This window comes from Juglans regia, chromosome 8 (genome assembly GCF_001411555.2).
Source record: "Juglans regia cultivar Chandler chromosome 8, Walnut 2.0, whole genome shotgun sequence".
Lineage (NCBI taxonomy): Eukaryota > Viridiplantae > Streptophyta > Magnoliopsida > Fagales > Juglandaceae > Juglans > Juglans regia.
In genome coordinates, this window is record NC_049908.1 from 1,163,431 (window position 1) to 1,190,984 (window position 27,554).

General features: G+C 36.2%; 3 protein-coding genes across 3 annotated transcripts; 2 read left to right on the forward strand and 1 right to left on the reverse strand.

The window, feature by feature from the left end:
• The first annotated feature begins 59 nt into the window (after positions 1–59).
• Positions 60–3,015, forward strand: LOC108985146 (probable clathrin assembly protein At4g32285). Its single transcript, XM_018957330.2, has 2 exons — positions 60–523; positions 714–3,015. The coding sequence occupies exon 2, from the start codon at positions 758–760 to the stop codon at positions 2,738–2,740; it is 1,983 nt and encodes a 660-aa protein (XP_018812875.1). The 5' UTR covers positions 60–523; positions 714–757; the 3' UTR covers positions 2,741–3,015.
• Positions 3,016–7,002: 3,987 nt separating this feature from the next.
• LOC109019197 (glycosyltransferase BC10) lies at positions 7,003–8,563 on the reverse strand. The gene has a single exon (XM_019001441.2). It carries the CDS (start codon positions 8,347–8,349, stop codon positions 7,075–7,077), a length of 1,275 nt encoding a protein of 424 aa, XP_018856986.2. The 5' UTR covers positions 8,350–8,563; the 3' UTR covers positions 7,003–7,074.
• A 5,721-nt stretch (positions 8,564–14,284) lies between these two features.
• On the forward strand, positions 14,285–16,584 carry LOC108985130. Its single transcript, XM_018957308.2, has 5 exons — positions 14,285–14,378; positions 14,490–14,647; positions 14,727–14,841; positions 15,111–15,225; positions 15,502–16,584. Exons 2-5 carry the CDS (start codon positions 14,529–14,531, stop codon positions 16,332–16,334), a joined length of 1,182 nt encoding a protein of 393 aa, XP_018812853.1. The 5' UTR covers positions 14,285–14,378; positions 14,490–14,528; the 3' UTR covers positions 16,335–16,584.
• The last annotated feature ends 10,970 nt before the right edge of the window (positions 16,585–27,554 follow it).

Sequence of the window (27,554 nt, forward strand, 5' to 3'; positions counted from 1 at the left end):
GTATACAAGTAGCACAGCTTTAGCTCACTGAGGTCAACCGGGTCTCTCCCGGTCTCCCCTACTTAAAACCCCCGCGCGCGCACAGCCATATGCTTCTTTCCGACAGCAAAACACCCACACGCCTCTCCACGCTTTAGGTAAACGAGGGCTGCAGCCTGCACTGCTTTCCCAGATCTCTACTCAATCCAACAGTTTTTAAATAAATGAATTCCTCCCAAACTCACTCCCAGTCCCCACTTTAAAAACCTGACCTTTTTTGTTCCTTTGCCTATCCCTACCCACTCTTCCTACACAGAATCCGAAAGAGGGAGAGAGAATCTAGTGGAGAACAATCTCGGAGAATTTTTTGCTTTTCGTTTTCTTGCATTATACGACGACCCTGATCCCATTCTCATAACTCAGTTGGTCGTTTCGATCGGAACGCTGTTGTTGTTGAGGAGATTGACTGGATCCGACGTCGTCTTCTCTGATCGGAGACGGAGAGTCCGCACTCGCCCGCAGATCTACAATTCGAAAAGCAACGGTAAATTTCAGATCTTTTTATATGTTTTGTTTAGGGTAGGCTTCATTTTCTGTTTCATTCTCGTTGAGCTCTCCTTTAAAGTCAACTAATTACGAGCTTAATTGGCCATTAAAGTCCATTACATATCTTCTGAGCTATATTTTAGTGTGTTAAAGTTAACTTCTATCTGTATTAATTGTGATTATGCTAGTTTGGGCGACTGAAGAAGAAGAAAAGGGGGAACGTAAGACATTGATGGCGCCAAGCACGATCCGGAAGGCGATTGGGGCCGTTAAGGACCAGACGAGTATCGGGCTCGCGAAGGTGGCGAGCAACATGGCCCCCGAGCTGGAGGTGGCGATTGTGAAGGCTATGAGCCACGATGATGACCCCGCCGACGAGAAGTACATCCGCTCCATCCTCAACCTCACTTCCTACTCTCGCGGGTACGTCCACGCCTGCGTCTCCGCCGTGTCCAAGCGTCTGAGCAAGACGCGGGACTGGATCGTGGCCCTCAAGGCGCTCATGCTCGTCCACCGCTTGCTCAACGAGGGAGACCCCGTGTTTCAAGAGGAGATCCTCTACGCCACGAAACGGGGCACCAGGGTCTTGAACATGTCCGATTTCAGGGACGAAGCGCATTCCAGCTCCTGGGATCACTCCGCTTTTGTGAGAACTTACGCCATGTATTTGGATCAGCGCCTGGAGTTGATGCTCTTCGACAGGAAGAGTGGTGGTAGAGTTGGAGGAGGCGGCGACGGCGGTAGCGTCGGTGGAAATGAAAGATTTGGGGGCGGCAGAGACAATTTTAGGTCACCTTCGCCCTCGAGGCCATACGATTATGATTACGGAGGCGGCGAGAGTAGTACTCATGGGTACGGGAATTACGGGATGACGATGAGACGGTCCCGTTCCTTCGGAGACGTGAGCGAAGCACCAGAGAAGAGGGGTTCGATGCCGGTGACTCCACTGAGGGATATGAAGCCCGAAAGGATATTCGGGAAGATGGCCCATTTGCAGAGGCTCTGTGACCGGTTCTTGTCGTGCCGGCCCACGGGTTTGGCCAAGAATAGCCGAATGATTTTGATAGCGTTGTATCCGATGGTGAAAGAGAGCTTCCAGTTGTACGCGGATATCTGCGAGGTTTTAGCAGTGCTGCTTGATAAGTTCTTCGACATGGAGTACCCGGATTGTGTTAAGACCTTTGATGCTTATGCGGGTGCTGCCAAGCAGATTGATGAGCTTATCGCGTTCTACAATTGGTGTAAGGATACTGGCGTGTCAAGGTCGTCCGAGTATCCAGATGTGCAGAGGATTACGGCTAAGCTGCTGGAGACGTTGGAGGAGTTTGTGAGGGATAGGGCCAAGAGACCAAAGAGTCCGGAGAGAAAACAGGAGGCCGTGGCTAAAGAGGAGGAGGAGGCCGTACAGAGTATGAATGAGATAAAGGCGTTGCCTCCACCTGAGAATTACACTCCTCCACCGCTGGAGCCAGAGCCAGAGCCTGTCATGGAGCCTAAGCCTCAGCAACAAGTAACTGAAGATTTGGTCGATTTGAGGGAGGATGCAGCCACTTCAGATGATCAGGGGAATAGGTTCGCCTTGGCTTTGTTTGCTGGTCCACCCGCCAGTAATGCAAATGGATCGTGGGAAGCGTTCCCATCAAATGGACAGCCGGAAGTGACATCAGCTTGGCAGACTCCGGCTGCTGAATCTGGCAAGGCTGATTGGGAGTTGGCATTGGTTGAGACGGCCAGCAATTTATCGAAGCAGAAAGCAGCATTGGGTGGTGGACTTGATCCGTTGCTCTTGAATGGAATGTATGATCAGGGAATGGTGAGGCAGCATGTGAGTACTGCCAAGTTGAGTGGAGGAAGTGCCAGCAGTGTGGCGTTACCAGGGCCAGGGAATAGTGCCACACCTGTTTTGGCTCTCCCTGCACCGGATGGGACGGTTCAAACAGTTAATCAAGACCCATTTGCAGCATCCATGAGTATTCCGCCTCCATCTTACGTGCAAATGGCTGATATGGAGAAGAAACAGCACTTTCTTGTACAGGAGCAGCAGGTATGGCAGCAATATGCCAAGGATGGAATGCAAGGTCAAGCTAGTTTAGCCAAGATCAGCGGCCCTGGATACTATGCTGCAGGTCCCATGCCCACGATGCCTTATGGCATGCCGCCAGTCAATGGAATAGGAGCTCCTGCTCCAGCAGGGTATTACTACACTCCTTACTGAATTTGCTTTTTTCCCACAAATCTGCGATAACCTTTCTTTGTTCATTTCCATTAGCGTTTTGCTTCTTTTATCCAACTTGTATGATCTTATTACTGCCATCTGTTGCGTGAGAATGGTGGGGAAGAAACAGGCTGGCTGAGTTGGAATGATACGTGATATTTGATGCCTTGAATGTGTTAACTAATAGTGATGTCTCTTTATGTTCTGTAATATGTGGATGTTCTTGACATCTTTACTTTCACTTATTCATTGTTTTAACTAAGAATTTATTGTCTTTTTCTCTGGGTTACAATAAAACGTTCAGTCATCATTATGTAGAAGGCCAAGCCTTCTGTAATGCCACAAAAAGTTGGGTTGGAACTTGTTAGTTTCTTGCCATACTAGTTCATGTCCTCTGTATTGATACGTGCCTTGTTCTCGGGGAAAGGATTACCCAACAGATTGGGTAAACTTTTGTAAGATCAATCTTCATTCGATCCGATAATACAACCCTACCACTTATGCCAACCAAACTTTTTCTTTTCCTTTTTAATTTTCAAAAAAAAAAAAAAAATGGGAACAAACCAATTAGGTAACTAACTTATCAGTCGCCTTCGTGCACTTCTCTTGATATTTTATCTTGAAGTTTTGTTAGTTATCATCTCCACACACCACACTTTTTATTATTATTTTTTTAATTCTTTCTAAACTATTTGAATTTTTCTGCTCATCATCTATACAATACACGTTTGGTAAAAGAAAAAATAAATAAAAAATTATGTGTGGTGTTAGAATGATGAGTTACAAAAGATATTTAAGTGAACAAATATCCTTTTGAAAAATTCTATTCATAAGCTACACACACTGCCCTTTTTGTTATTTTTTTAATTCTTTTTCTCTTATCAAATGTATAGTATATGGATGATGAGTAAAAGAATTTAATTCTTTTAAGTAGAATATAACAAAAAAAAATCAAAAATTTTTTTAAAAATTTAAAACAATAAAAGAAGTTATAGTGTGTAGTGTGTAGAACTTATAAATAGCAAAGCTCATATGCCTTTTGGTTTTGTACGCAGACAGACACAAAACAAGAAGGGAAATTGGGAATAATATTTTTGCTAAAAGAAGAACATGGGGACTACAATTTGTATGACATAAATTGCACCTTGGATTTGATTAAGCCCGAGGAGCTATGATTCGCCCACTTGGGTTATTGGGATTGGAGAATCCACATCCACAACTGATGTCCCATAAATAATAATAATAATAATAGGACAGCTGAATCATGGAGGAGATGGACATTGGATTCCATATGTTTGTACTGAATGCTCTTTCTTTCATTGACTGAAAACTCAGAGATTGTGGCTGTTGTGCACCCAAAATTTCTGCCATTAATTATATAGATAGAATCAGATCTTATTGACGAGGGAGATGGAAAAAAAAAGAACAGTATTTCAGGGGAGGCATGCATCCAGCTTTTAGAAGAAAGGTGTGGTTTGTGTCATCCCTATGGCCATGATGGTATGTTCACTTTTAGTATCATGGACACGCTTGTCGGTGCTGTGGATCTGTCATCTGTGTCCCTCCATGTCACCTGTTATTACTCCCCATCCGAGTGAAACTGGGGGGGTGTATGGTTGCAGGTCTCAAATGAAAGATGAGAAGTGGCATCATGGCATCATGCATGTGGTGTCCGTCTTAGGCACCACCGAGCATAACAAGAGAACCCTTTTTTTTTTTGTCAAGAGTTGAAGTCACTCCCAATTCTAAAAGGAAAAATTTTTGCATCTGCCTACACCGGCACACACTCAATGCATTGAGTGTAAAAAAAAAATATATATATATATGTGAAGTGTGTGCCGAGTGTAGGCAGATGGATAGCAAACCCCAATCTTGAAAACAGAAAGTTTAAATAAATTTTCCTACCCACTGTCCATTTTAAATTATGATGATGCAAGTACAGACTGACACAATCTTTATATACATGACAATCAAAACCCACCACCGGCGAAGTTTCCATTTTTTTCACCAATTTGGCTCGTTTGGAGAGCGAGATACGATGTAAATTTTATAAATAATAGTAAAATAATTTAACTTGAGTATTTTTTAAATTTTAGAAAAGGAAAGAAAAAAAAATTAAGTAAGAATATTATAAAATTAAAATATTGTTAGAATATAGTTTTATAATATTATTTTTATTTAAAAATTTAAAAAATTGAAATGTTTTTATTTTTTATTTAAAAATTTTAAAAAATTTATAATGATTAGTTTGAAAATTTTGTATTTAAATTATGTTTGGAAAAGTGATGGGATGACATGACATGAGAATTTTGAGATAAAATCTATTTCTAAATCAACTTATTTTATCTCATCTCATCATTACAATTTTCTCAAACTCCTATATACAATATAATAAACAATTAAATTTTTTTAAATTTAAAATAAAATATTTCATCTCATCTGAATTACATAACGACTAACATTTTACCTTCTTTTAAACAACTTACCAAACATCCTCCTTATCCTCTCTCTCTCTCGTTTCGTATTAGGTGATGTTATGATTGCTGATTGCTATGATTGGGCACTTTCTGTGTTAGATTCCGTTAACACGAAGCTCCTAAGTTGGTGATGTCCAATTTAAAATTAGGTTTAAAGTTGTCAGTTGTGGTTGAAGCAAAGATCATGTGAGGTGATAGGAATAGGATGATCCGTTTCATTATTTTCCTATCTTAATTATTTCCATATGTTCAATAAACAATTTCAAACTAAAATTATTAAACTTTAATCAGGACGATTATAGGGATCACCCGGCCCACCACCACCCCCCCAACCCCCAAAAATATAATAATCCTAGAGAGAGAGAGAGAGAGAGGTGACAAGTCCAACTTTAAACACAAAAAAAAAAAAAAAAATGTCAGATATAATACCTACACCTAAAATTGTTGTGAAATTAAATCGGGGCATTGAAAGGTCAACTTAACTGCTCACCCGTCCCACACTTCCAGTCCCACCACTTGAAGTGCTGTTCCTGCCTTTCTTAATTCAATTTTTTAAAATAAATTTAAAAATTAATATAATTTTATATTATACGTTACATATTACATCAAATCATTTTAACTTATGAGTTAACTTTTATAAAATTCCTTTGTGTGACCAAAGTATTTCTATTTTTCATATATATATATATATAATTTTTTTAAAAATAGAAGATCACTATTTAAATTTAAAATTTAAATCAGCTGAAAATTTTAAAGAAAAAACATTAAAAATATCACTATCACATTAATGAATTTAAAATGACTTGATAAAAAAATTATATATATATATATATGTGTATATGTATCACTATCACTATCACTATTCGATTGCTTATTATTAGCAATATCCAAAAAGCTCATTTCCGGTTATCATTTTCATCCTGGTAACGGTGGTTGAGGCGGAGAATGTGGACCCAATAAGATTATTCTATTCTGCACCCTAAAACGAACCAAAACCAGCCGATTTGGAACTCCCCAACTATGTATTAACACTACTCCATGAATAGATTTTACCTTTTAGCCCAAAGAATTATTATGAACCATGAAGGCCCAGGCCCAATCAACTAACCAACAAAACCAACTCACGATCCAAAAGTCCAGCGAAACCATCAACCATGCTCCATATCAGTCTGACCTTCTTACTCGTTTTGGGCTAAGCCCAGAATATATATAAACTGCCTAGTTTGATTTCGCAAATAAGATGAGATGAGTTGAGATTAAAATTAAAAATTAAATAAAATACTATTAAAATATATTTTTTAATATTATTTTTATTTTAAAATTTAAAAAATTTAAATTTTTTATTTTATTTTATATAAAAATTTTAAAAAATTATAATAATTAAATAAGATGAGATGAGTTGACAGAAATTGTAAAATTAAACAAAGTCTATATAAAAAGTAATGTTAAATTCAATAGTTGATTGTGCAAGCCACGTTCATTTTAAAAAAAGTAATATTTATTATTAAACAAATATTTTTTTATATAAATCTCATATTTAATTACTTTATGACGATAAATATCATTTTTTATAGATGATTGTTATGATTATATCTAACATTATTAAGTTATAAAGATAAATAATATTAAATTACAAATCTTACACACTTCCTTAAAAAAAGTATTTTTAATGAATATGAGATACCTACTTTGCAAATATCATTTTTCTTTATTCTAAACTTTAGGTGTAGTTTGAGTATTTAAATAACGATTTTCAAATAATACCAAACCATTATTGGCTTTTTGTTCCACAAATATATATATTTTTTATACAATTATCCGTCAACTTCAGAAGTTTACAAACAACGCCACTCCATTCTAATCTTTGAATAGAACGTCAATGGCTATACTCATCAACGGTTCAATGGAATTGAAGGAGAACTTTCTGGCGAACAAGAACGGATCACGCCTTTTGGACACAGACGAATCCGAACCGTTCGTTCTATCGTCACCGTACCTTGGACGATACTTTCTAAGCGATAAGATCAAATTTGGTCCCACCTCTGAAGCCTCGTACGTGCGAGGGTGGCCGTCAAACTGCCCCCTCCAGTCCACGTGCGTGAGCGTCGCTGGAACGCATCTCCGTGGGTCCCCCATGCTGAGTAGAGTGGGAAAGTAATTCTCCTCGGGGTAACACGTGCTCCATACCAGGCAAGGCAGCTTGAACTTGGACCAAAGCCTCCGGTCACGCACCACAAGACTCGCATGCTTGCGTGTCAGCACCCAGAACTGCGACCCTATTCGAAACTCCTCCAGCTTCACCTCCGGCAGCATCGCGTCCTCCCCACGCGCTGCCCACCTCCCAAAAGCCCCGCCCTCGTTCTGGAGAATCTCGATGAAGCTCTTCTTGGAGCTTATCAGGGTTTTGTAAGTGAACTTGAAGGAGTGGAGTGGTACGCAGGAGGGAGAGAGAAGGGCGAACATGGCATTGGAGGGGTCGTCGAGAAGCGCGCGAGCAAGTAGCCGACGCGCTGCGGAGGTCAGAGTTGGGGTGTAACGGCGGGTGGGTTTGGAGGGGATGACTCTGTGAGCGAAGACGCCCGAGAAGGGGGGCTCGTACTGGTAAGTGGGGTCTGCATGGACGTAGATGTTGAAGAGGTTTTTACTTGTTTGGTTGAAGTATAGTTCCCAGAGTGGTGCAAATGGGAGAGCCGCGGTGGTTAAGAACATGAAAGCGACCTTTTTGGGTGAAGTTCGGGGAGAGGGCTTTGGGTTAGCTAGCGATGCAGATCGGAAGAGCGAGTCTTCGTCATCTGGGGGTGGCGGTAATGGTTGCGCAGTGGTTGATTCAAGACCCATTTCCTGGTGGTTCTGGGTACGATCGAGCTTGGGAACAACAATGGCTTCTGGGGGTGGCGATAATGGTGGCGCAGTGGTGGATTGAAGCTCCATTTTCTGATAGTTTTGGGTGCGATCGAGCTTGTGTACAACAATGGTTCCTGGATTTTTATGGCTGCCGATGGTGATGGTGGTGGTGATGGTGGTAATGCTAGTGGTACTGGCGGTCGTGGGGGTCCTGACGGTGAAGACAACGGCGAGGGGTAAGCAGAGAAGCAGAGCACAAAAGAGTGAGAGTGGAGTGGGGGACAGCATGATTCTCTGTGGTCAGAGAGCAAATGGAGTCAATATCGAAAAAGCAGAGAGATGGTGAGCGAGACAGTGAAATCAGAGAGGGAAAGTGGGATTTGGTGTATGGTTTTGGGTTCTAATCTAACTACTACAAAAGTACTATCCTAGATCGACGGCGGAGATAACCCCGAAATGATTTTGCAAACCTAAAAGCACTCCCACTAATTGCCATCGAGATTTTTTCTTAATAATATTCCTAGAGTTCGGCGCCGATCGATAGCATTTCAACCCATATTTATGTCCGTAGGATAGAATTTTTCGAATCTCGTGATTGTGGAATCGAACGGTCTGGATTGAAGTTTCATGAGGGCTCGTCTCCGTTGTCAGTTTGAGCAAACTTTTTTCTTTTCCTTTTTTGGGTAACAACGTTTTTCGAGTTGTCGAAGCACCTTGTTGGATATCACGACAGTAACTACACGTGGCAAGCATGCAAATGTCAATTACGTGAGCCTGCCGTTTTCGAGTGCGAGGTTTTAATGTATGGGGCCTCACGTGTAGGGACATAGTCGTAGCACATGCATCGTGTTGGTACTCTCATTTAAAGGGTTTCAGAAAGCTGGTACGAAAAAGAAAAAAAAACAAAAAAACTGTCTTTCTGCCATAAACAGTGTTACAGACATTTGGCTATTTCGGTTGATTGATCGTTTTTAGTTTACGGTTAGGGCGTTTCTTTGAAAATAAAACTAACCTCTCATTCTCAAATATAATTTAAATATAAAATTTTTAAATTAATTATTATAATTTTTTAAAACTTTTAAATTAATTACACCACATATTTTTTAATTTTTATTCTTTTTTTCTTTTATTAAATATTTAATATATAAATAATGAATAGAAAAATTAAATTATTTTAAAAAGAATAAACTCAAAAAAATATTTTTAAAAAATATTAAAATTTAAAAAAATATAGTGTGTGGAGGTTAGAAAAGTTGTGTAGCATTGCAATTACTTTTGAGTAACTTATAAACACATTATTATTGAAGTAGATTATTTGTAAGTACTCCCAAGTTTTTATCATTGTAGATGGTATTCTTCCACTGAAAATTAGGACTATTAATAAATTTAGAGTACCCGCCCATCTTCGTATAAAAAAAGTGTCTAATGATATCTCATCTTATCTTATATAATTTTAAATAATAATTTTACTATTATTCACAAACTATCTTAACTTATCATATCTCTTATTATCTCACAATCTAAACCTGTCTTACCCTGATAAATTGAACAAAAATCAAAGAAATCTCCTCATCAAACATAACAAGCTAGGAAAAAGTCTATGGTACATCATTTTCCACTCTCTAAAAATATCAAGCCTATGCCCCACCACCCCTAACCCAAAACTTTGAAAATTTTAAAAATCTTTCGTCTCATCATTACAATTTTCTTAAATTCTTATATAAAATAAAATAAATAATTCAACTTTTTTAAATGTTAAAATAAAAAAATATTAAAAATAAATTCTAACAATATTTTATTCAATTTTTTAATTTTAATCTCAAATCATCTTATCTCATCTCTGAAAATAAATGTGACATACCAGTTTTGGTTTTAGGGTATATTAGTAATTTTTCCTAGTAAACTTTTATTTTAGAATTTATATTTTTATGAGTATAGTTTTATCAGAATTTATATTTAATTTATCTCTATATTTTCTATTATGGTTGCTATTTATGATTTGTTAGAGTTTTGTTTTAATAAGGATTTCTAAAGTGTTTCAGATTACGTTCACTGCGATGTTTGTTTTGAAAATTAAAGTTTAAATTTTTCTAGTCTCCGAACCTCATCACTTTGTTAGCCGCTATTTGACAAATTCAAATCACCAATCCGTAAGTTTCATCCACTTTGTTTCAAATTTGAACCCTGATCTCATACTCTTTCTCATCCCGTAATGTGTAAATTCGAGTCCTAGTAGGAGTCTAACTCTCATTAAAAAAACCCTATCAGATAGCCTTTCTATCGTCTTTATAAATCCATCTAGAATATCTGATTCAAACACAAGAAAAATACAAAGAAAACTCACTTGTATTTGAGTTCTCTTATCTGACCCGCAGCCACCCACTCCTTCTCGCAGTAACTCCACGCCACTCAGAGACGCGGGACTCCCTTCCGGCGCACAGACGGTGCCGACCAGCCCAGCCCTAGCTCAGCCACCCATTTTTTCGGTAAGCCGACCACCAACCTCACCTCCTTCTCTCTCTTTTGTTTCGGACCCACTGTTTCTCTCTCTAAACTCACGCTCTCTCTCTTCCTTCGGTGTCGCACCACCATAGAGACCTCCCTGTCGCGTCGCCGGTCACTCCCTGCAACCCAGCGCCGCCGTCACCCTCAGCCCCTCTCGGTAAGCTCCATCGTAGAACCCTCTCTCCCGAACTCTGTGTTTTGGGTTGCCGTGTTCTCGGGTTCTTGAAGAACCCGTGAGTTTTCTTTTGTTGGGCCTTGGGCCTTAGGCCCGTATGAGGTTGGGTTTGGGTTTAGTTTCCTGTTTGGGCTCATGTAGTATAGTATTATACTTATGGGCCAGAGTTTTTAACCCTTTTTACAGATTATAGTGATATTTATTTGAGCTTATATTTTAAGTTAGACTTGATCTCATTTTACTTCAATAATTGTTTTAGTGATTTATATTGAGTTTAATATTACTAGTTGAGTTTATTAAATAAATATATTTAGTTAAAGGTTCTTTTTAATAAATGTTTAAAGAATTGGAAATATGTTTTAAAGTATAATTTTTTAAGTCTAATATTTGAGTTAATATTTCTTTTGTCAATTTAGTAAGATTTTAATAAAATTTCTATGTTAAGAATTTAATGGAATTTATTAAATTTCTTATAAGATTTAATAATTACGTTAAGAAATGAAACTTAGTTTAAGAATTTAAGTTTTTGTGAATTATTTAAAAATAGCTCGAGTATTTCTACTAAATTATAAATTAATATTTTAAGTAATCTAAATACTAGGATTTATTAATTTTAGTGTTAAACAAATATTGGTTTGACTATGTTTTAGAATTCCGATTTAGTTAAGTAAGATATTAGTATTTATTTATGTATTTCCAAACAATTTAGTGATAGTTAATTATTGAATATAGGTCTCAAGTTACGAAGTATTATTTAAGAAAAAACGCATCGAGGTAAGTAAATTTGATCATAAATTAGGATCATCACAGTTAGCTTATATGTATGTATTATTCAAGCCAGTTCTTTGATAGCCATTATTTATGAACCGCTCATGTACAAGCATGTCATCCAGCATAGCATATGATCATGTCATTCCGCATCATGTTTCAGTTTCAGAAATTATAGTTATGTATGTATTATGTCATGCATCTCATGTGTATAAGACACATAAGCCATCTTAAATTCAAGTGTAAGATAAAAATCAGATCAGTTAATAAGATGGCCATTCAGATGCATGGTACCAATGCAGTCCAGTTTCAGGGTGGTGTGCAAGCCACGAACTCAGTCGTGGTCCACCATAGTATGCTAGAATACTATCAGCAGTTCCCCTTGCTGCAGCGGGATGTGGGGCTGGTGCACAACCTTACACACAGGGTTAAGTGTGTTGGCCAGTCAGATAAGTAAGATAAATCAGTCAGTTAATTCAGATAATTCAGTCATACATAGCATAAGCATTAGCATGAACAGTCATGAATTTTAAGTTCAGCATGAAAGTTCTTATGAAAATTTTATGTTTATTATGTTTTCGTTATGATAGATTTCTTACTGAGTCATCGACTCATTTTAGTTTATTTTCATGTTTTTAATTACCCAGGTGAAAATGATGATTACGAGCAGGCAGGCCAGGAGTAGAAGGAGCATTTTAGTTTTGTTCAGACTTTTTAAAATAAAATGTGTCTCTTATGACGAATTTATTCAGTTATTTCTTTAATGTTTTTGGGAAGACATTTTTATTAGACATTTTATTTCATAATAAATTACTTCAGTTTATTTTTCAATTGTGAAATTAGAGAATCGCTTGCCGGGTTTATTTTTCATGAAAAATACGTGACACACCTAGCCTACGGGAAGGGGGTGTTACAATAAATGAAGCCTAAGATACTTGTAAAATAAACGAAATGATTGAAGTGAAAGAAACTTACCGCCAGTTGAGGAGGACTTCAACTAACTTGTTTTTTTTATGCACTATTTGGATAGTAAATGTATTTTTATCTAATTTTTTCTGATTATTATAATTTTTATAAAATTTTATACGAAATATAATAAATAATTTAATTTTTTAAAATTTTAAAAAAATAATAATATTAAAAAATAATATTTTATTCAACTTTCATATAAAATCATCTTATTTTATCTCATTATCCAAACCGCACATTAACTTCCAACTAACAATGGAAATTAATTTAACTTCCCTATCATTATTTTCCGTCTATATATCCAAACAAGCATATTGGAGCCTCGAGGTTTGCTGCGATCGAGTATTAACAATTTTTATCCACCATCTTAGTAGTTTTATGCTGTTGATACGATTGATATTAGATTACAACTCAAATATATATATATATATATATATTTTTTTTTTTGAGTAAGTTCAGCTTTATTGAATAAATAAGATCCAAATTATAGGTGGAAGAATAGCTCCATCTAATCGCGTACAAAAATTAATTATAGTAACATAACGGGCATCATCCTAGAGCAACAAATCACAAGAATTACAAGACATAGTTATAATGTAAAAAAACGATCTTTTGCAACAAAACTCAACTACCCAAATCAGCAAAAAGTTAGGATATTCCTTGAACATTAATTAGTTACATAAATGGACAAAATGCACCCAGTCATACAGCACTTGATTCGATCTTCAGAAAAATTATAATCTATCTATAAAAGGAAAAACTAATGTTTCAAGTGGTCTACTTTCAATTTCCTCCTCCCAATGGAAAATCTCATCAACAGTAAGAAATTTGTTGAGCTCTCGTTTGTTTTTATAGATAAAATGAGAAAAGTTGATATCAAAGTTAAATATTGAATAAAGTATTATTAAAATATATTTTTTAAATAGTATTTTTATTTTGAGATTTAAAAAAATCGAATTGTTTATTTTATTTTATGTTAAAATTTAAAAAAATTATAATAATTATATTAGATGAGTTGAAAGGGATTGTGAATAATAGTGAAATGAGTTGTGAATAATAGTGAGATTTGTGAGTTAAAGTTGTTGAATAGTAGTGAGATGAATTGAGATGTGCTGTAAATACAAATGAGGTAGTCTAAAAGTAAGTAAATTGGACTAAATATGAGATTCATTTTATTAAGTAAACAAACGAGGCCTAATTGTTATCAAATTTATCATAGTTATAAAAATAAAACATTAATGTTTTTATATTAATGGACGCAAAAAAAAAAAAAAAAAAAGTGTGATAAAATTAAAGTTTAAGCAGAAGAAAGATAGATGTATAAAGTCTATTTTAAAATATTAAATAAAGAACCAAAGCAATAAAATCTACATTTTATGTATATATAATTTTCTCGTAAGAATGGTTGGCAGAGGGGAAGAGATAAGGCGATCCAGAGTCCAAACACCCAGCTTGCCTCATTTCGCTCCTTTTGCCATTGTCACAGTATCGAGTACAGGTTGGGGTTGCCAAAAGGCCATCGACAGTGACCGAATTATCAAATCTCTCCACTTCCTCGACATGAATGGTCAAGAGGAAGAGAGAGAGAGACAGAGTGCTGAACGACAAAAGAAACAGAGAGAAAGGGACTCTAGGGGCAAGGGGAAGCAGGCATGTGGATGAGTGGGGGACACGCCATGCTCATCAATGTTAAATTAGTTTTCACATCCGAACAGAACCCTCAAAAGATATATTAAAAGAAGAGAGTTATTATTTATCAGAAGGAAATAATTGAGTTTCATTACCAAAGATTCACAAATAATTCTGACTTGTGACAGAAAAGAAAGAATACTGCAAACAGAGGAAAAAGCCAAACCCCCTCAGGGCTCTTCCTTGCTTGCTTAATTGAAATATCTTGGAGGTACTGCATTTTTGTTCAGAGTCTCTGAAAGTCTCGAAAGTAAGAGAAAGGAGAGCAAAAGCAGAAACCACCAAAACTTCTCCTAAAGCTTGGACTTTGTTTCTCTTTCAGGAAATCTAAGCCCCCCCTCCCCTTTCTGTCTCTCTGCGTATGAAGGAATTAGGGAAAATGCCTAGACCAGGCCCAAGACCTTATGAGTGTGTTAGGAAAGCTTGGCACAGCGATAGACACCAGCCCATCAGAGGTTCTCTCATTCAAGAAATTTTCAGGTACCCCATATCGCACAATATAGATATATGCCCAGGTATCCCATGAAACATTTATAATCTGTGCCGTCTGCCTGTTTAGGGTTGTCGAAAAGGTTCATAGCTCAGCTACGAAGAAGAACAAAGAATGGCAGGAGAAGCTCCCTATTGTTGTGCTCAAAGCAGAAGAGATTATGTACTCCAAAGCCAATTCCGAGGTATACACAAATGAGCGAAGTTTTTTTTTTTTTTTTTGGTTTCCCCTAAAGAAACAATCAACTGAGCTACATGTATTTACTTCATGAGTAAGGCCAAATATGTTGTTTGGGTCCTAAACTTCAATGATTGTGAGTTCGAGTATTCTAAACTTCTTTCATTGACCACATTTGCTTTGTTGATACACAGCTTTACTGCTTTAGTATATGCATCTGGGTTTAGTTCCATCTTCTTTCCAAGCTCATATTTTTGGGTCCTCTTTCTTGCTTAGGCTGAATACATGGACCTTAAAACGTTGTGGGACCGAGCGACTAACGCCATTAATACAATTATTAGGCGTGATGAGAGTACAGAAAATGGAAAGTTTCTCCAGCCATGTATTGAAGGTAACCCATTCGATTTTGTATTGAAAGTTTATTTATTTATGTATTTTACTTTCAATCTAATTTTGCATATATGCTTTTGGGTTCTCATCATTTTAGTTTAATTTTGGTTGGACTTGGAATCAATTGCCAAGAGTTTGTGATTTGATCGCTTGGTAACCATGTGTAATTTTCCTCTCTCCGTTTCTAACAAAAAAGCACTGGATTTAGACACAATCAAAGAGAGATTTTTGGGTTAAATATCTTTGTAATTCTTTACTCTTTCTCTGAACCACTCAGCTGCTCTAAATTTGGGCTGCACCCCAAGAAGAGCATCAAGGAGCCAGCGGAATTGCAACCCGAAGTGTTACTTAACTCCCAGTATTCAAGAAACCCTCCATATTTCTTCCAGAACTGTTGAGAATGCTTGTCAAGGGAATCATACCACCAATTTACAGTACTTGTCACGCTGTCCGAAACTCGTGAATCCTGCCTCTCTGATTCCAACCAGTCCGAGCAATTTTATTCATAACATCGATTATGCGTCTAACAAGTATCCCTTTGCATCTGAGAATGTTCTGCCTTCTTGTAACATCCCCAGTCTACCTATGGAAAGCTATCTGGCGTCAAATTTTTGTTCAGTTTATCCCTTGTGTTATGTTAACGACTGCCCATTCGAAGAATCCCAGCATGTTTTTGGAATCCTCCCTAAAATGGATTCCAACACTTCGGACCATGCCCAGGTGGGTATTGAGAACCTCTTTTCATGTAATGTAAATGCTTCATATCAGATGATCGAAACTAATTCAAGTGGAACTCCTGAGAAACTATGTAAGATTGGTTGTGATCTATCATTGCGGTTGGGCCCTGTGTCTGATACATGCCCGAGTGTTGGAAACAGTAAGGTCCAACTACAAGATGTTGAAGATGGTAATTCTCCAAATGGAAGAAAATTTTGTTATCAAGCACCAGAAGTGGATAAAAAACTCTCTCTCTTTCCCGGGAAATATGTGCATGGACCATTAGACTTGTGTTCAAGAAAATGGATTTATGATGGCGAAAGAAATGTAGAAGAAACAACGAGAAAGAGAAAGGCAGCAGAGGATCTGTCGGCAGCCAAAGCTTCCATGTAGTCACCTAACTGGAAGTATGAGAAATGCAGGTTCGTAGACCAGTTCAAAGTATGTTGTTTAAGATCTTGGTGTGGAAACTGCCTCTTGCAATCTTTATATGGTTAAATTAGATAGTGACGAGTTGCTTATTTGCAATGATGCAGCATTTGTAAAAATGTAAACAGACTCAGTTTAAATTAGATGTACGCGATGGATAATCTAACTGCAGAGGCCTTTTAATATGCAATGTACAGAAGAGTCTTGTATGGCTGATACTGGTAGTATAATATTGAACTATATGTCATTAATCTGTGTTGACTTAGTTCATACACTATCAAGATTTGCTCTTTCAGAACAGTGCCCTTGAAATTTTGAAGAAAGAAAGTGTTGGGAGATAGTTTGCTTAGTTTAAAATGGAGGCTGATAACACTCAAGACTTCATAAACATGTTTACATCAACACATATGGGGGTTTGTCTATCAGTAATGGAAGGCAGAAGTGGTGAGGTATGATATCAAACAAATTGGGAAAATGGGATGGGTTTGTGCATGACCTGAAGAATGGTATGGTGGGTTGGGGTTGAAGAAGAGGAAGACAGTTCAAGCCTGGATTTTAGCATTCAGAATAGAGAGCTCACTTTGTCTCGAGTAATAATACCCTCACAACACATTTTATAATATATTTCACAATATATGTTATAAAGTATTTTATTAAACTACCTTTCAGTTTAAAATATGATTGTGTAATGCGTTGTGAAAAATATCGTATGTTTATCATTTTTTTAATTTTCTAACGTAAACATGACATCAACGCTATCATATATTTTTTTCCAAAAACAGTTAAAATATCATTAACTGGAAATTCAGAAAAACAAATCACAAATGTATTAGAATTAAAAACAATAAAAAAAAAATAATTGTAAGGATTATTGATACACACCTAATCATTAATAATCATTTTAGTTTTCCTCCTGAGTAGACCAAGTAACAAAGGGGTCCACACTCCACAACAGTCTCTCAACTCTCAAGGCATAATTGAATGGGATGATAACTAGGGTTGGGAAAAGGACACCTCATTGTCTCCCATTGCCACAAATAAAATTACAAAAAAAAAAAAAAAAAAAAGAGCTTGGGTTAATTTAGTTTTTCCCTCCTCCACTTCCACTTCTGAAGTAGAACCAATTATTCTTGGACCCCTCTACCAAGGTCTGATTTGGAGCAGAATAATCCCTTGCTGCTCCTGCATTGAGGATTGAGGCAGGGGGGCCCCCTCACCTGGACTTTGATGGCCTTCTCTCTGTCTGTCCTTTAGGAGCAGGAGTAGGAAGAAATTGCTCAATGAATGGCTGGCTAGTGGGTGGGGGTCCTTCATCTCCTTTTTTCTCCTTCTTTGGATCATTATATATATATATATATATGACTTTGAATTTGAATTGAAAATTAGACATTATCATTGTATTTATGAGATAGTTATTCCGAAATCATTCCTCCCAGACGTTCCCTAAATTAAACAACACTATGATAACTTACTTGGGCCAGGTTTAATTGGGCTTCTTTCACTAGGCCCACGAATTCTAAAAGTTGCTCACGTATGACTCAATTCAATGATGGGGACCTGGGCTTCTCTCCGGGCCTAAACAATACATAAGACTTGTATATGGTTCACACATGGGCACAAAAAATAAAAATGGACAATTGTATTTAAATATAAGAGAGGTGTTATATTAATAAAGATATCTTGTAACAGTAAACTAATGAAATATTAATATTTTTATATTAATAAAGATATCTTTGTAAAAGTACACTCTTATCTCTTTGTAGACCAAGTATTTTTAAATTAGGGCATACTATCATTTTCTATGGACTGTTAGTGTGTCGCTCATCTTTGATTGCTGGACGTGTTTAATAATATAAAGTGTATATTTTAATTTTTTTTAATATTTTTTGAAAAAAATTATATGTTTTTAAAAATAAAAAAATATACTAATATACTAAAAATTACTTTCTTAATTATCAAGTAAAAAAATTAATAAATAAATAAATATAAGAACGGTCAAAATGAAAGAATAAACTCATTGGACATACTATATATCATTTTTCATTTTAATTGTACGATGAATTATGTAAAATTCAGGCTTTCTTCGGTCTCAACTTTGGCTCTCCCTTCCCTTCATTTGGTACTCGGTCGTTGTTTCAAAGTCAAAATATATTTTCAAAGATTAAACTGAGAACCTAATTAAAGCTGCTTTTCTTATTCCTTAATTCAGTGCTTCTGCAAGACCAAAACCATGACCAGCGTTACTTAGAAAATCAGAGCAATATATTAATTAATTATTATTTTATTCTAAGCGATTTTTCTCTCGTTTTCATAATAGTATTAATAATTAATTAGCAAAACAAATATAAGTACTATGAATGCTAGATACAGTCATACGTTCAAGTCCTAAGCACTTTATTTGAGGATTAAAAAAAAAAAAAGTAAGATTCATTATTAAAAAAATATTTCTTCATATCGATCCAAGATTTATTTATTTTTTATTTTTTTAAATATGCGAAACTTGCATATCTCAAAATTACAAATATCATTAATCATAATATATACAAGAATAATGGACCGATTTGCATGACTAAATTAAGTGTACTAGTAGAACATTACCATTTAACAAAAAAAATCCGCATTTTATTTATCATTTTCAAAATCACGAATCTCATAATTATTTTTTTTTCAAGAAAAAAAAGGATAGATATTAATGTACAAGTACTATTTAATGTTGACGTATCGATCGAGATCTATTAGAGCAGCATGGCATCATTCCTTCCCTTAGTCCAGATCATGTGGATGCAGCTGCTGATGACAGTATCAAAGGTCCCGATATGTAGCCACATTCTCCATCAAGTGAATCTGCCTCTTGTAACCAACCTTCTGTCAATTTACTAAGTAGCCCTTCTCATAGATGAGTTGTAATGTATTTTTATGTAAATTTAGTGTTAGTTATTTGTGGTGTACAGAATAGAGGTAGTACGAATATTCCTTAGTCTGTTAGGTGTGTCTGTCCATTTTTAGTATAAAGCAATGGCACTGTGTAAATGAAAGGCAATGAAATAAATCAGAGGTTTTCAAGCATTTCTTTCTATTCTCTGTTCTCAACCGAGCTTTCTTCTTATTGTTATTCTTACATGGTATCAGAGCCAGGTTGAGAAATTTTTTTTTTCTCTCTTCTCTCATGGCTGCTGAAGAACCCAAATCCCCCACCAAATCTCCCTTTCTCGATTTCAATAATATTATCAATCCATACAGATTGGACCATGGTGATAACCCTTCCATTCCCTTGGTTCCTGACCTTCCCACCACTGAGAATTATACAACCTGGTCAAGAGCTATGTGTCGAGCTCTTCGTGCCAAAAACAAGCTTGGTTTCATCAATGGAACCTTGTCAAAACCAAAATCCAACTCTGACCCTCTCTATGATGCATGGGAAAGGTGCAATGACTTAGTTGTGTCCTGGCTCCACAATTCTATCAACCCATCACTCAAATCCAGCATTGCTTTGGTGGATAATGCTGCACAAATCTGGAATGAACTCAAAGACAGATTTACTCAATAAAATGGCCATAGAATCTTTCAACTTAAAAAGGCATTATCAGGTTTGCAACAAGATACTGACTCTGTTAGTATTTACTTTGGCAAGCTTAAAACTCTGTGGGATGAACTTAGGATCTATGATCCAATGCCTGACTGCACTTGTGAAAAGTTGGCTGTACTCTTTGACAGATATCAAAGAGATTGTATTATACAATTTCTCATGGGTTTAAATGACTCCTTTCAAGTTACCCATGACCAGATCATGCTTCTGGACCCTTTGCCTCCCTTAAATAAAATTTTCTCTATGATTCAGCAGCAAGAAATGCAACACCTCATGCTGTCTGGTCTTCCTTCAGCAAACTCAATGGCATTTTTTGTCAAAAACACTTCATATAGATCTGTTTCTAAACCTTTTTTCCAACCCAAACGAGATAGACCCTTTTGCACTCACTGCAAAATTCAAGGCCATACATTAGAGACTTGTTTTAAGGCAGGCAATGCCCCAGCCCCCATCTGTAATCACTGTCATATGACAGGTCATATAGCATAAAAGTGCTATAAATTACATGGTTATCCACCCGGGCATAAACTTCATGGTAAAGTTAAACCACAGGAGTTTTCTTCTGCAAACATGACCTCACTCGAACCAGCTGACCCCTCAGATGACAAATTAACCTTTACCAAAGACCAATATCACAAACTGTTATCTCTGTTGCAGCCAAAAGAAGTATCCATTGCCAACCACTCAGTCAATAATGTTCAGGGAGATTGTACACATCATTCCACCATGAATGGTATTGTTTCTTGTCTCAATTCTTTCACTTCAACACACACCTCCACACAAACACCTTGGATCATTGACACTGGTGCTACAGATCACATGATCTGCAGCACCACCTTCTTCTCATCTATCACCTCTCAAGTTTCTTTTCTAGTTAAACTCCTAAATGGCCACACTGCACCTATCACTCACATTGGCACTATCCACATTACCAACACATTAACATTACACAATGTGTTATGTGTTCCTTCCTTTCATTTTAATTTAATTTCTGTAAAACAGCTAACCAATTCACTCTCTTGCTGTTTTATCTTTATTTCACAATTTTGTTTTATCCAGGACCTTTTGTCATAGACCAAGATTGGCATGGGTGAGATGAAGAATGGGTTTTACCATCTGCTTGCTGCACAAGTGTCCCCAACAGCTCTCTTAGACCATTTTTCCATTTCCTTACACAAAAATATTTCTGTTTCAGCTACTTCCAAAACTGTTGATCTTGTTTCAGATATTTGGCATTGTCGTATGGGACATACACCCTTTTCCACATTACATGTAATACAAGATCCTTTAATCAAAAATCATGTTCCTCTCATTTCCAATCTCAATCCATGTCTTGTATGTCCACTTGCAAAGCATCATAGACTCCTTTTTTCTGTTAGTTCTCACAATAGCATAACCATCTTTGAACTTATCCCCTGTGACATATGGGGACCTAATCCAACAACAGCATATGATGGTACAAAATACTTTTTGACCATTGTAGATGATTATTCTAGGAGCACTTGGATTTATTTGCTCAAAGCTAAATCAAACACCAGACCATGTATTGAAGCTTTCTGCAATCTGGTTGAAACCCAATTTCAAACCAAAGTTCAAACACTTCGAAGTGATAATGGCCTTGAGTTTCAAATGACAGACTTTTTCAACAAAAGAGGAATTATTCACCATAGAACTTGTGTGGAAACTCCACAACAAAATGGGATTGCAGAAAGGAAGCACCAACATTTTTTGAATATAGCTAGAGCACTTAAAATCCAATCTAATCTTCCCAACTCATATTGGAATGATTGCATACTAACTGCAGCCTACATAATCAATAGGATTCCCACTTCCTTGCTGTCCAATAAAACACCCTTTGAGCTTCTGTTCAACAAACCTCCTACATATTCTCACATGAGAATTTTAAGATGTCTCTGTTTTGCCTCTACCATATCTCAACATAGACAGAAATTTGACCCTCGAGGTAGACATTGTGTTTTTCTTGGTTACCCCTTTGGGGTAAAAGGATATAAACTTCTTGATTTAAACACCCAATCAGTGTTTATTTCTCGAGATGTTACCTTCCATGAACATGTGTTTCCCTTTCATCAACCTAACTTCACTCCACTTTCTTCTTTATCAACTCCTCCTGCCTCAACTCAGCCTCTATATTCTTCTAGCTTAACTCCTTCACCTTCTTTTAGCCCTATCTTACCAATCACTTCAGAATCACAAACACCATCACCCATATCACCTGTCCATTCTACAACTTCCCCTCCCCCTTCCCCCATTCCATCAATATCACCTCCTCTTTCTATAAATTCCTCTCCCACTTCCCCCATTCCATCAATACCACATGTTCTTTCTATAAATTTCCCTCCCATTTCCCCCATTCCATCAATATCAAATTCCCAATCTCCTCCTCCTCTTAGAAGATCCACTAGAACCAGAAAAGCACCTCAATACCTCCAGGATTTCCATTGCCAGCAAGTAACTTCAATCTCATCCTCTCAATCCGTGAGCATGGCATCAGTTCCCACAGGTATCTCTTTTCCTTTAACTTCTTCCATTTCTTATCACAATTTATCTCCTGCCTTTTCTATTTTTTCTGCCACTATCTCCTCGAATAATGATCCACACACTTACACACAAGCTTCTAAGGATCCTGACTGGTGTAAGGCAATGGATACAGAAATTGAAGCATTAGAGCTTAACCATACATGGACCCTCACAGATTTACCCCCTAGCAAAACTGCCATTGCATGCAAATATGTATACAAAACTAAGTACCATTCTAATGGTACCATTGAGAGAAGGAAAGCAAGGCTAGTTGCTAAGGGCTTTACTCAACAAGAAGGAGTGGATTACCATGAAACCTTTTCCCCAGTAGTAAAGATTGTAACTGTTAGAACAATCTTGTCTTTGGCTGCAATCAAAGGGTGGCACCTCCACCAATTCGATGTTAACAATGATTTCCTTAATGGGGAGCTAAATGAAGAAATATACATGAAAAGGCCACCTGGATATACCAAAGGACAACCTGGTCAGGTCTGCAAGCTACACAAAAGTCTCTATGGGCTTAAGCAGGCCTCACGACAATGGTATGATAAATTCTCCACTTCCTTGGTTCAATTTGGTTTCACTCAATCCAATGCTGATTACAGCCTTTTTACCCTCATTACTGCTACCAGCTTTACTGCATTACTTGTTTATGTCGATAACATAGTGGTTGCAAGCAGTTCTCTTGATTCAATTTCAATACTCAAGACCTTCTTGAACACACACTTCAGGATTAAAGACTTTGGGACATTAAGATATTTTCTTGGCATTGAGGTTGCTAGATCCCCAAAAGGAATTCACCTCTGTCAAAGGAAATACACTCTCGATATCCTTGCTGATTCAGGTCTCTTAGCTTGCAAACCCTTAAAGCTCCCCATGGACCAAAACCACAAGCTAAGCAAATCTTCTGGAACACCTCTCTCTGATCCCACTCCATACAGACAACTTATTGGAAGGTTACTTTATCTAACCTTAACAAGACCTTTCTATTCTCTGTTCTCAACCGAGCTTTCTTCTTATTGTTATTCTTACAAGATCTGTAAATTAATTATGTCGATAGTTGTGTATTGATATGTTGGTGGGTATTGTTAAATCATGATAACTAAATAAAATATTTGAGCACGTTCATATATTAATTATCATTGGTCTTTAAAAAAAAAAAACCGAAATATATGAGCCAATATTATATATAAGATGACGAGGCACATCTAATTAATTAATAAGTACTTCCACGTAGAAGATATATATATATATATATATTAATGTTAAATTGCAAATAATGTTTGTCTAATCCCAAAAAAAAAAAAAAAAACATATTAACCAATGTAACAGTACGTACATGAAGTACTCGAAATATATAAATTAACGGTTCAGATCATTATATTCTATATATCTCTTTATCATGTGGCTCGATCGGCTCATTAAAAATTAATATATGTTTCGTTCTTGTAAACGTAGGACGATCGAAGAATCCCTAATTTGCATGTAATTATAGATTGGCTGACAATTTGAGCATTACAATTACAGATCCAAAGAACATCAAATATTAACCTAATATTAACGGTTCAGATCATTACAAATGATGAGTTTTTAATTATGGGCACGCTTTTTGACGTTACGTTTATCGATCTGTATTAATGGTTTAGCAAATAGTAATCTTATATATATATATAATAATTCTTCTCATCAATCAATATTTATTATTTTATATTCTCTAAAAAATATCTAACTTTATATAAAAAAAATTATCAAGTATGAAGTGTGAACGTGAATAGTATCTGATATATAGCAAAACTTGTATATATATAAAGGATCATGATGTTTTGATTTTATGCATTTTTTAAAAATGGAATTTATTAAAATAAACAAGTTTTTTTTACAAATATTATATTTTTTTAATTTTTTTAAAAAGAATGTGCGAAAGTGATCCTACACTATATGATTATATAAATTATTTTCTTTTAACAGAAAGAATACATTTACTTTTAAAAGTATCGAGATGATAAATAATACAATTCTTACGAAAAATACATAGAAATCTTTATACAAAACTTCTACGTACAGTCGCCCCGTGCAAACGGGGCGTTAACGGCATATATAATAATGCCACGTCAGTTTTTATTTATTATTAAAAAAAAACAAAAACAAAAAACATATCATCCTGCTCTGGTTTTGTGCTCTGGTTTTTTAGATAGCTTCCATTGACTGTACGTAGAAGTTCTGAGCTTGCGTGGTGCTCTGGGTCATCTTCCGTGTGGGTCTTCGGCTTCACCACATCAAGACGCCCAGCAAAACAGTGCGTCGACTCTCTGTAAAGCTATTGGATTTTTACACATCGTTGTGGTCTTCAAGTGGATCTGTGCTCACCTATTTGCGTGGGTCATCTTCTTTGTGTGGGTCTTCGACTTCATATCAGTGCAAAGTTCCATGAAATGTCTCGAATAAGTGCGGCTAATTGAGGTGAAATTGCATGTGCAAAATTAATATATAAAACTGTATAAGTCCTCAAATTCAAAAAAAAAAAAAAAAATTTGCAAGAGTTCTCAGAAATGCTTGCCTTCAGGTTAAAGGGGAAGGGGCATGGGTTAGAGGGTTTTGGAATGAACAGAATTAGGGGAGGGCTAGGGTTAGGGTCGGGTTGGCGTCGTTCCATGCTCCCTCCCTCGCTGAAGACGATGGCACTCTGTGGCAAAGAGAAACTAAGGTGCGACGAAACTTAGGGCTTACTAGTGTGGGTCTCAAAGAACAATCAAGACACTGAGGGAGGCAGGGAGGGCAGCGGCTTTGAGGGGAGGGACGTGCCATCTTCGGCGAAGGCGCTTCGAGGGATGGAATTGCCATCTTCTGCTTCGACTTCAAATGGAATCGTAGAGGGAGGGAATGGGGAAGGAAAAAACATAGAGGGAGGAGCTTGATGTAAACGGTGCGTTTCGATGAGGATCAAAATTTTAAATAACTTTTCGGAAGACGTGAATTTTAAAACACTGATTTCACATCAGCAGCCGCTTGCGCAGCGTCTACCACGGGCGACTGTCTTCAGCATTTTTCATCTTTATATTATATAAATACAGTGCTATTATTAGTTGTGATCACTTTCTTGGTATAGTTGAGTTGGGTTGGGTTGGGTTGGGGGCCCACAAAATTAAGATTACCTGCTCCCTCACCGGTGCAAAGGAGTTTGAACGTGGTGGTTGAAGTTGAACAGCTCAGGAAGTAATTGCATGCCTGCTCATGCATGCATGATCTCAACTGGAAAATACTGATCACATCAATGCCAGCAGCTTGTCCAGTGACTTGTCCTTTCGTAATATTAAAGAATTTCCTTGCATGTGGTGGTGTGCATGGGTACTACTTCATCGAAAGAAGAAAGAAAGAAAAATATTCCTTGAATGGCCGAAGTTCCTGTGAGATCTAGGGCTAGCTGCTTGCATCATGTGAATGTCTCCGGCTAAATTGGTAGCTCCTCAAACTACTACGTACGTACCGGCAATATTCATATTAATTCCTCGATCTCCAAATTATATATATATATATTATATATGCCACCTTCTTTCATGTTAGAAAAATTATATTCTTTAAAATATATAATTTAATAAAATATTTATATGATATAATTTAATTTAAAAAATAATTTTTAAAATTTTGAATCTTTCAAATTAAATTGTATATATTATTTAAGTGATGTAAATGTATGTTTTATCCACATATTTAATAATACAATAAATTTTCATATATAATATGTGTGAGATGGATCATCTTATCATGTACACAATGTTTGGATTAGTGTGCATTTGAAAAGTAAATTCATCTCAATTCATTATTATAATTTTTTTAAATTTTAATATAAAATATAATAAATAATTTAATTTTTTAAATATCTAAATAATAATACTAATAAAAAATAATATTTTAATAATATTTTATCATGTTAACTCAATTCAACGTCGGAACGCATCCTAAATTTATTGTGCCCGCTAGCTGTACTTGTATTGGTATATATTTGGTAACATTTTAAGAGGACATGTCCTGCCCATTTTGCAGACATCGTGCGATATATATCTTACAACACACACATATATATGGAAAAATCTTGATAGCATCTATTGTAGGCTGCATCCAAGTTGCACGCATTAAGGGCAGGTTTGGGAGCTAAAACAAAATATAAAATTCTCATCTTATCTCATCTCATCATTACACCTTTTTCAAATCTCCATACAAAATATAATAAATAATTTAACTTTTTTAAATCTCAATACACATTTTTCAAATCTCAAAACAATAATAATATTAAAACTTAGGACTCGTTTGGATTCGTAAGTGATCTCAGCTCATCTCAACTCATCTCAACTCATCTCAGCTCATCTCAATTCATCTCACTACTATTCAGCAACTTTAACTCATAAATCTCACTACTATTCACAACTCATCTCATTACTATTCACAATCCATCTCAGCTCATCTCAAATCATATTCGAATCCAAACGTCTCCTTAATATTTTAAACTTCAAAACAAAACACAAAATTCTCATCTCACCCCCCAAAGGGAGACTTGAGAGATTTTCAACACATTTTGAATTTTCATTTCGTTTCACCCACCCCCCTCTCCCCGCTTTTACCTTTCTTCCTCTCTCTCTCAAAAGGGGGGCTTGAGAGATTATATATGTCTCCATGCACTCTCACAGGTATATAAATACAGAAGATTATTAATATAATATATCATGAGTGACAACCATAAGGCATAATTAATTAATGAATTAATTATGTAGCCATGTCGAGACCTTGATGTATGGTTAATTATATATATGGATGGATCCAACTGCATCCGCATGAGTTATATTCAATCAGACGTACGCAAATTCCGATCAGATCACTCAATACTAATTACCAGTAGTTGACAATTAGAAAATGAAAAGTCTTATTGCAAGTAATTTTGCGTATCAAACCGTATAACAATATTAAATATAAAATATTCGTTTAATGAAATAATAAGAATTGAAGATAAAAATAATTTTTATGAGACATGAGACCTTATTCTTCTCTTAAAAATAATTTTTACTTTT

Coding starts and splice junctions, on each gene's coding strand:
- LOC108985146 (XM_018957330.2), top strand. CDS start 758: ATGGCGCCAAGCACGATCCGGAAGGCGATTGGGGCCGTTAAGGACCAG.
- LOC109019197 (XM_019001441.2), bottom strand. CDS start 8,349: ATGCTGTCCCCCACTCCACTCTCACTCTTTTGTGCTCTGCTTCTCTGC.
- LOC108985130 (XM_018957308.2), top strand. CDS start 14,529: ATGAAGGAATTAGGGAAAATGCCTAGACCAGGCCCAAGACCTTATGAG. Junction 14,842..15,110: donor ACTCCAAAGCCAATTCCGAG/GTATACACAAAT, acceptor TTTCTTGCTTAG/GCTGAATACATGGACCTTAA. Junction 15,226..15,501: donor TCTCCAGCCATGTATTGAAG/GTAACCCATTCG, acceptor TGAACCACTCAG/CTGCTCTAAATTTGGGCTGC.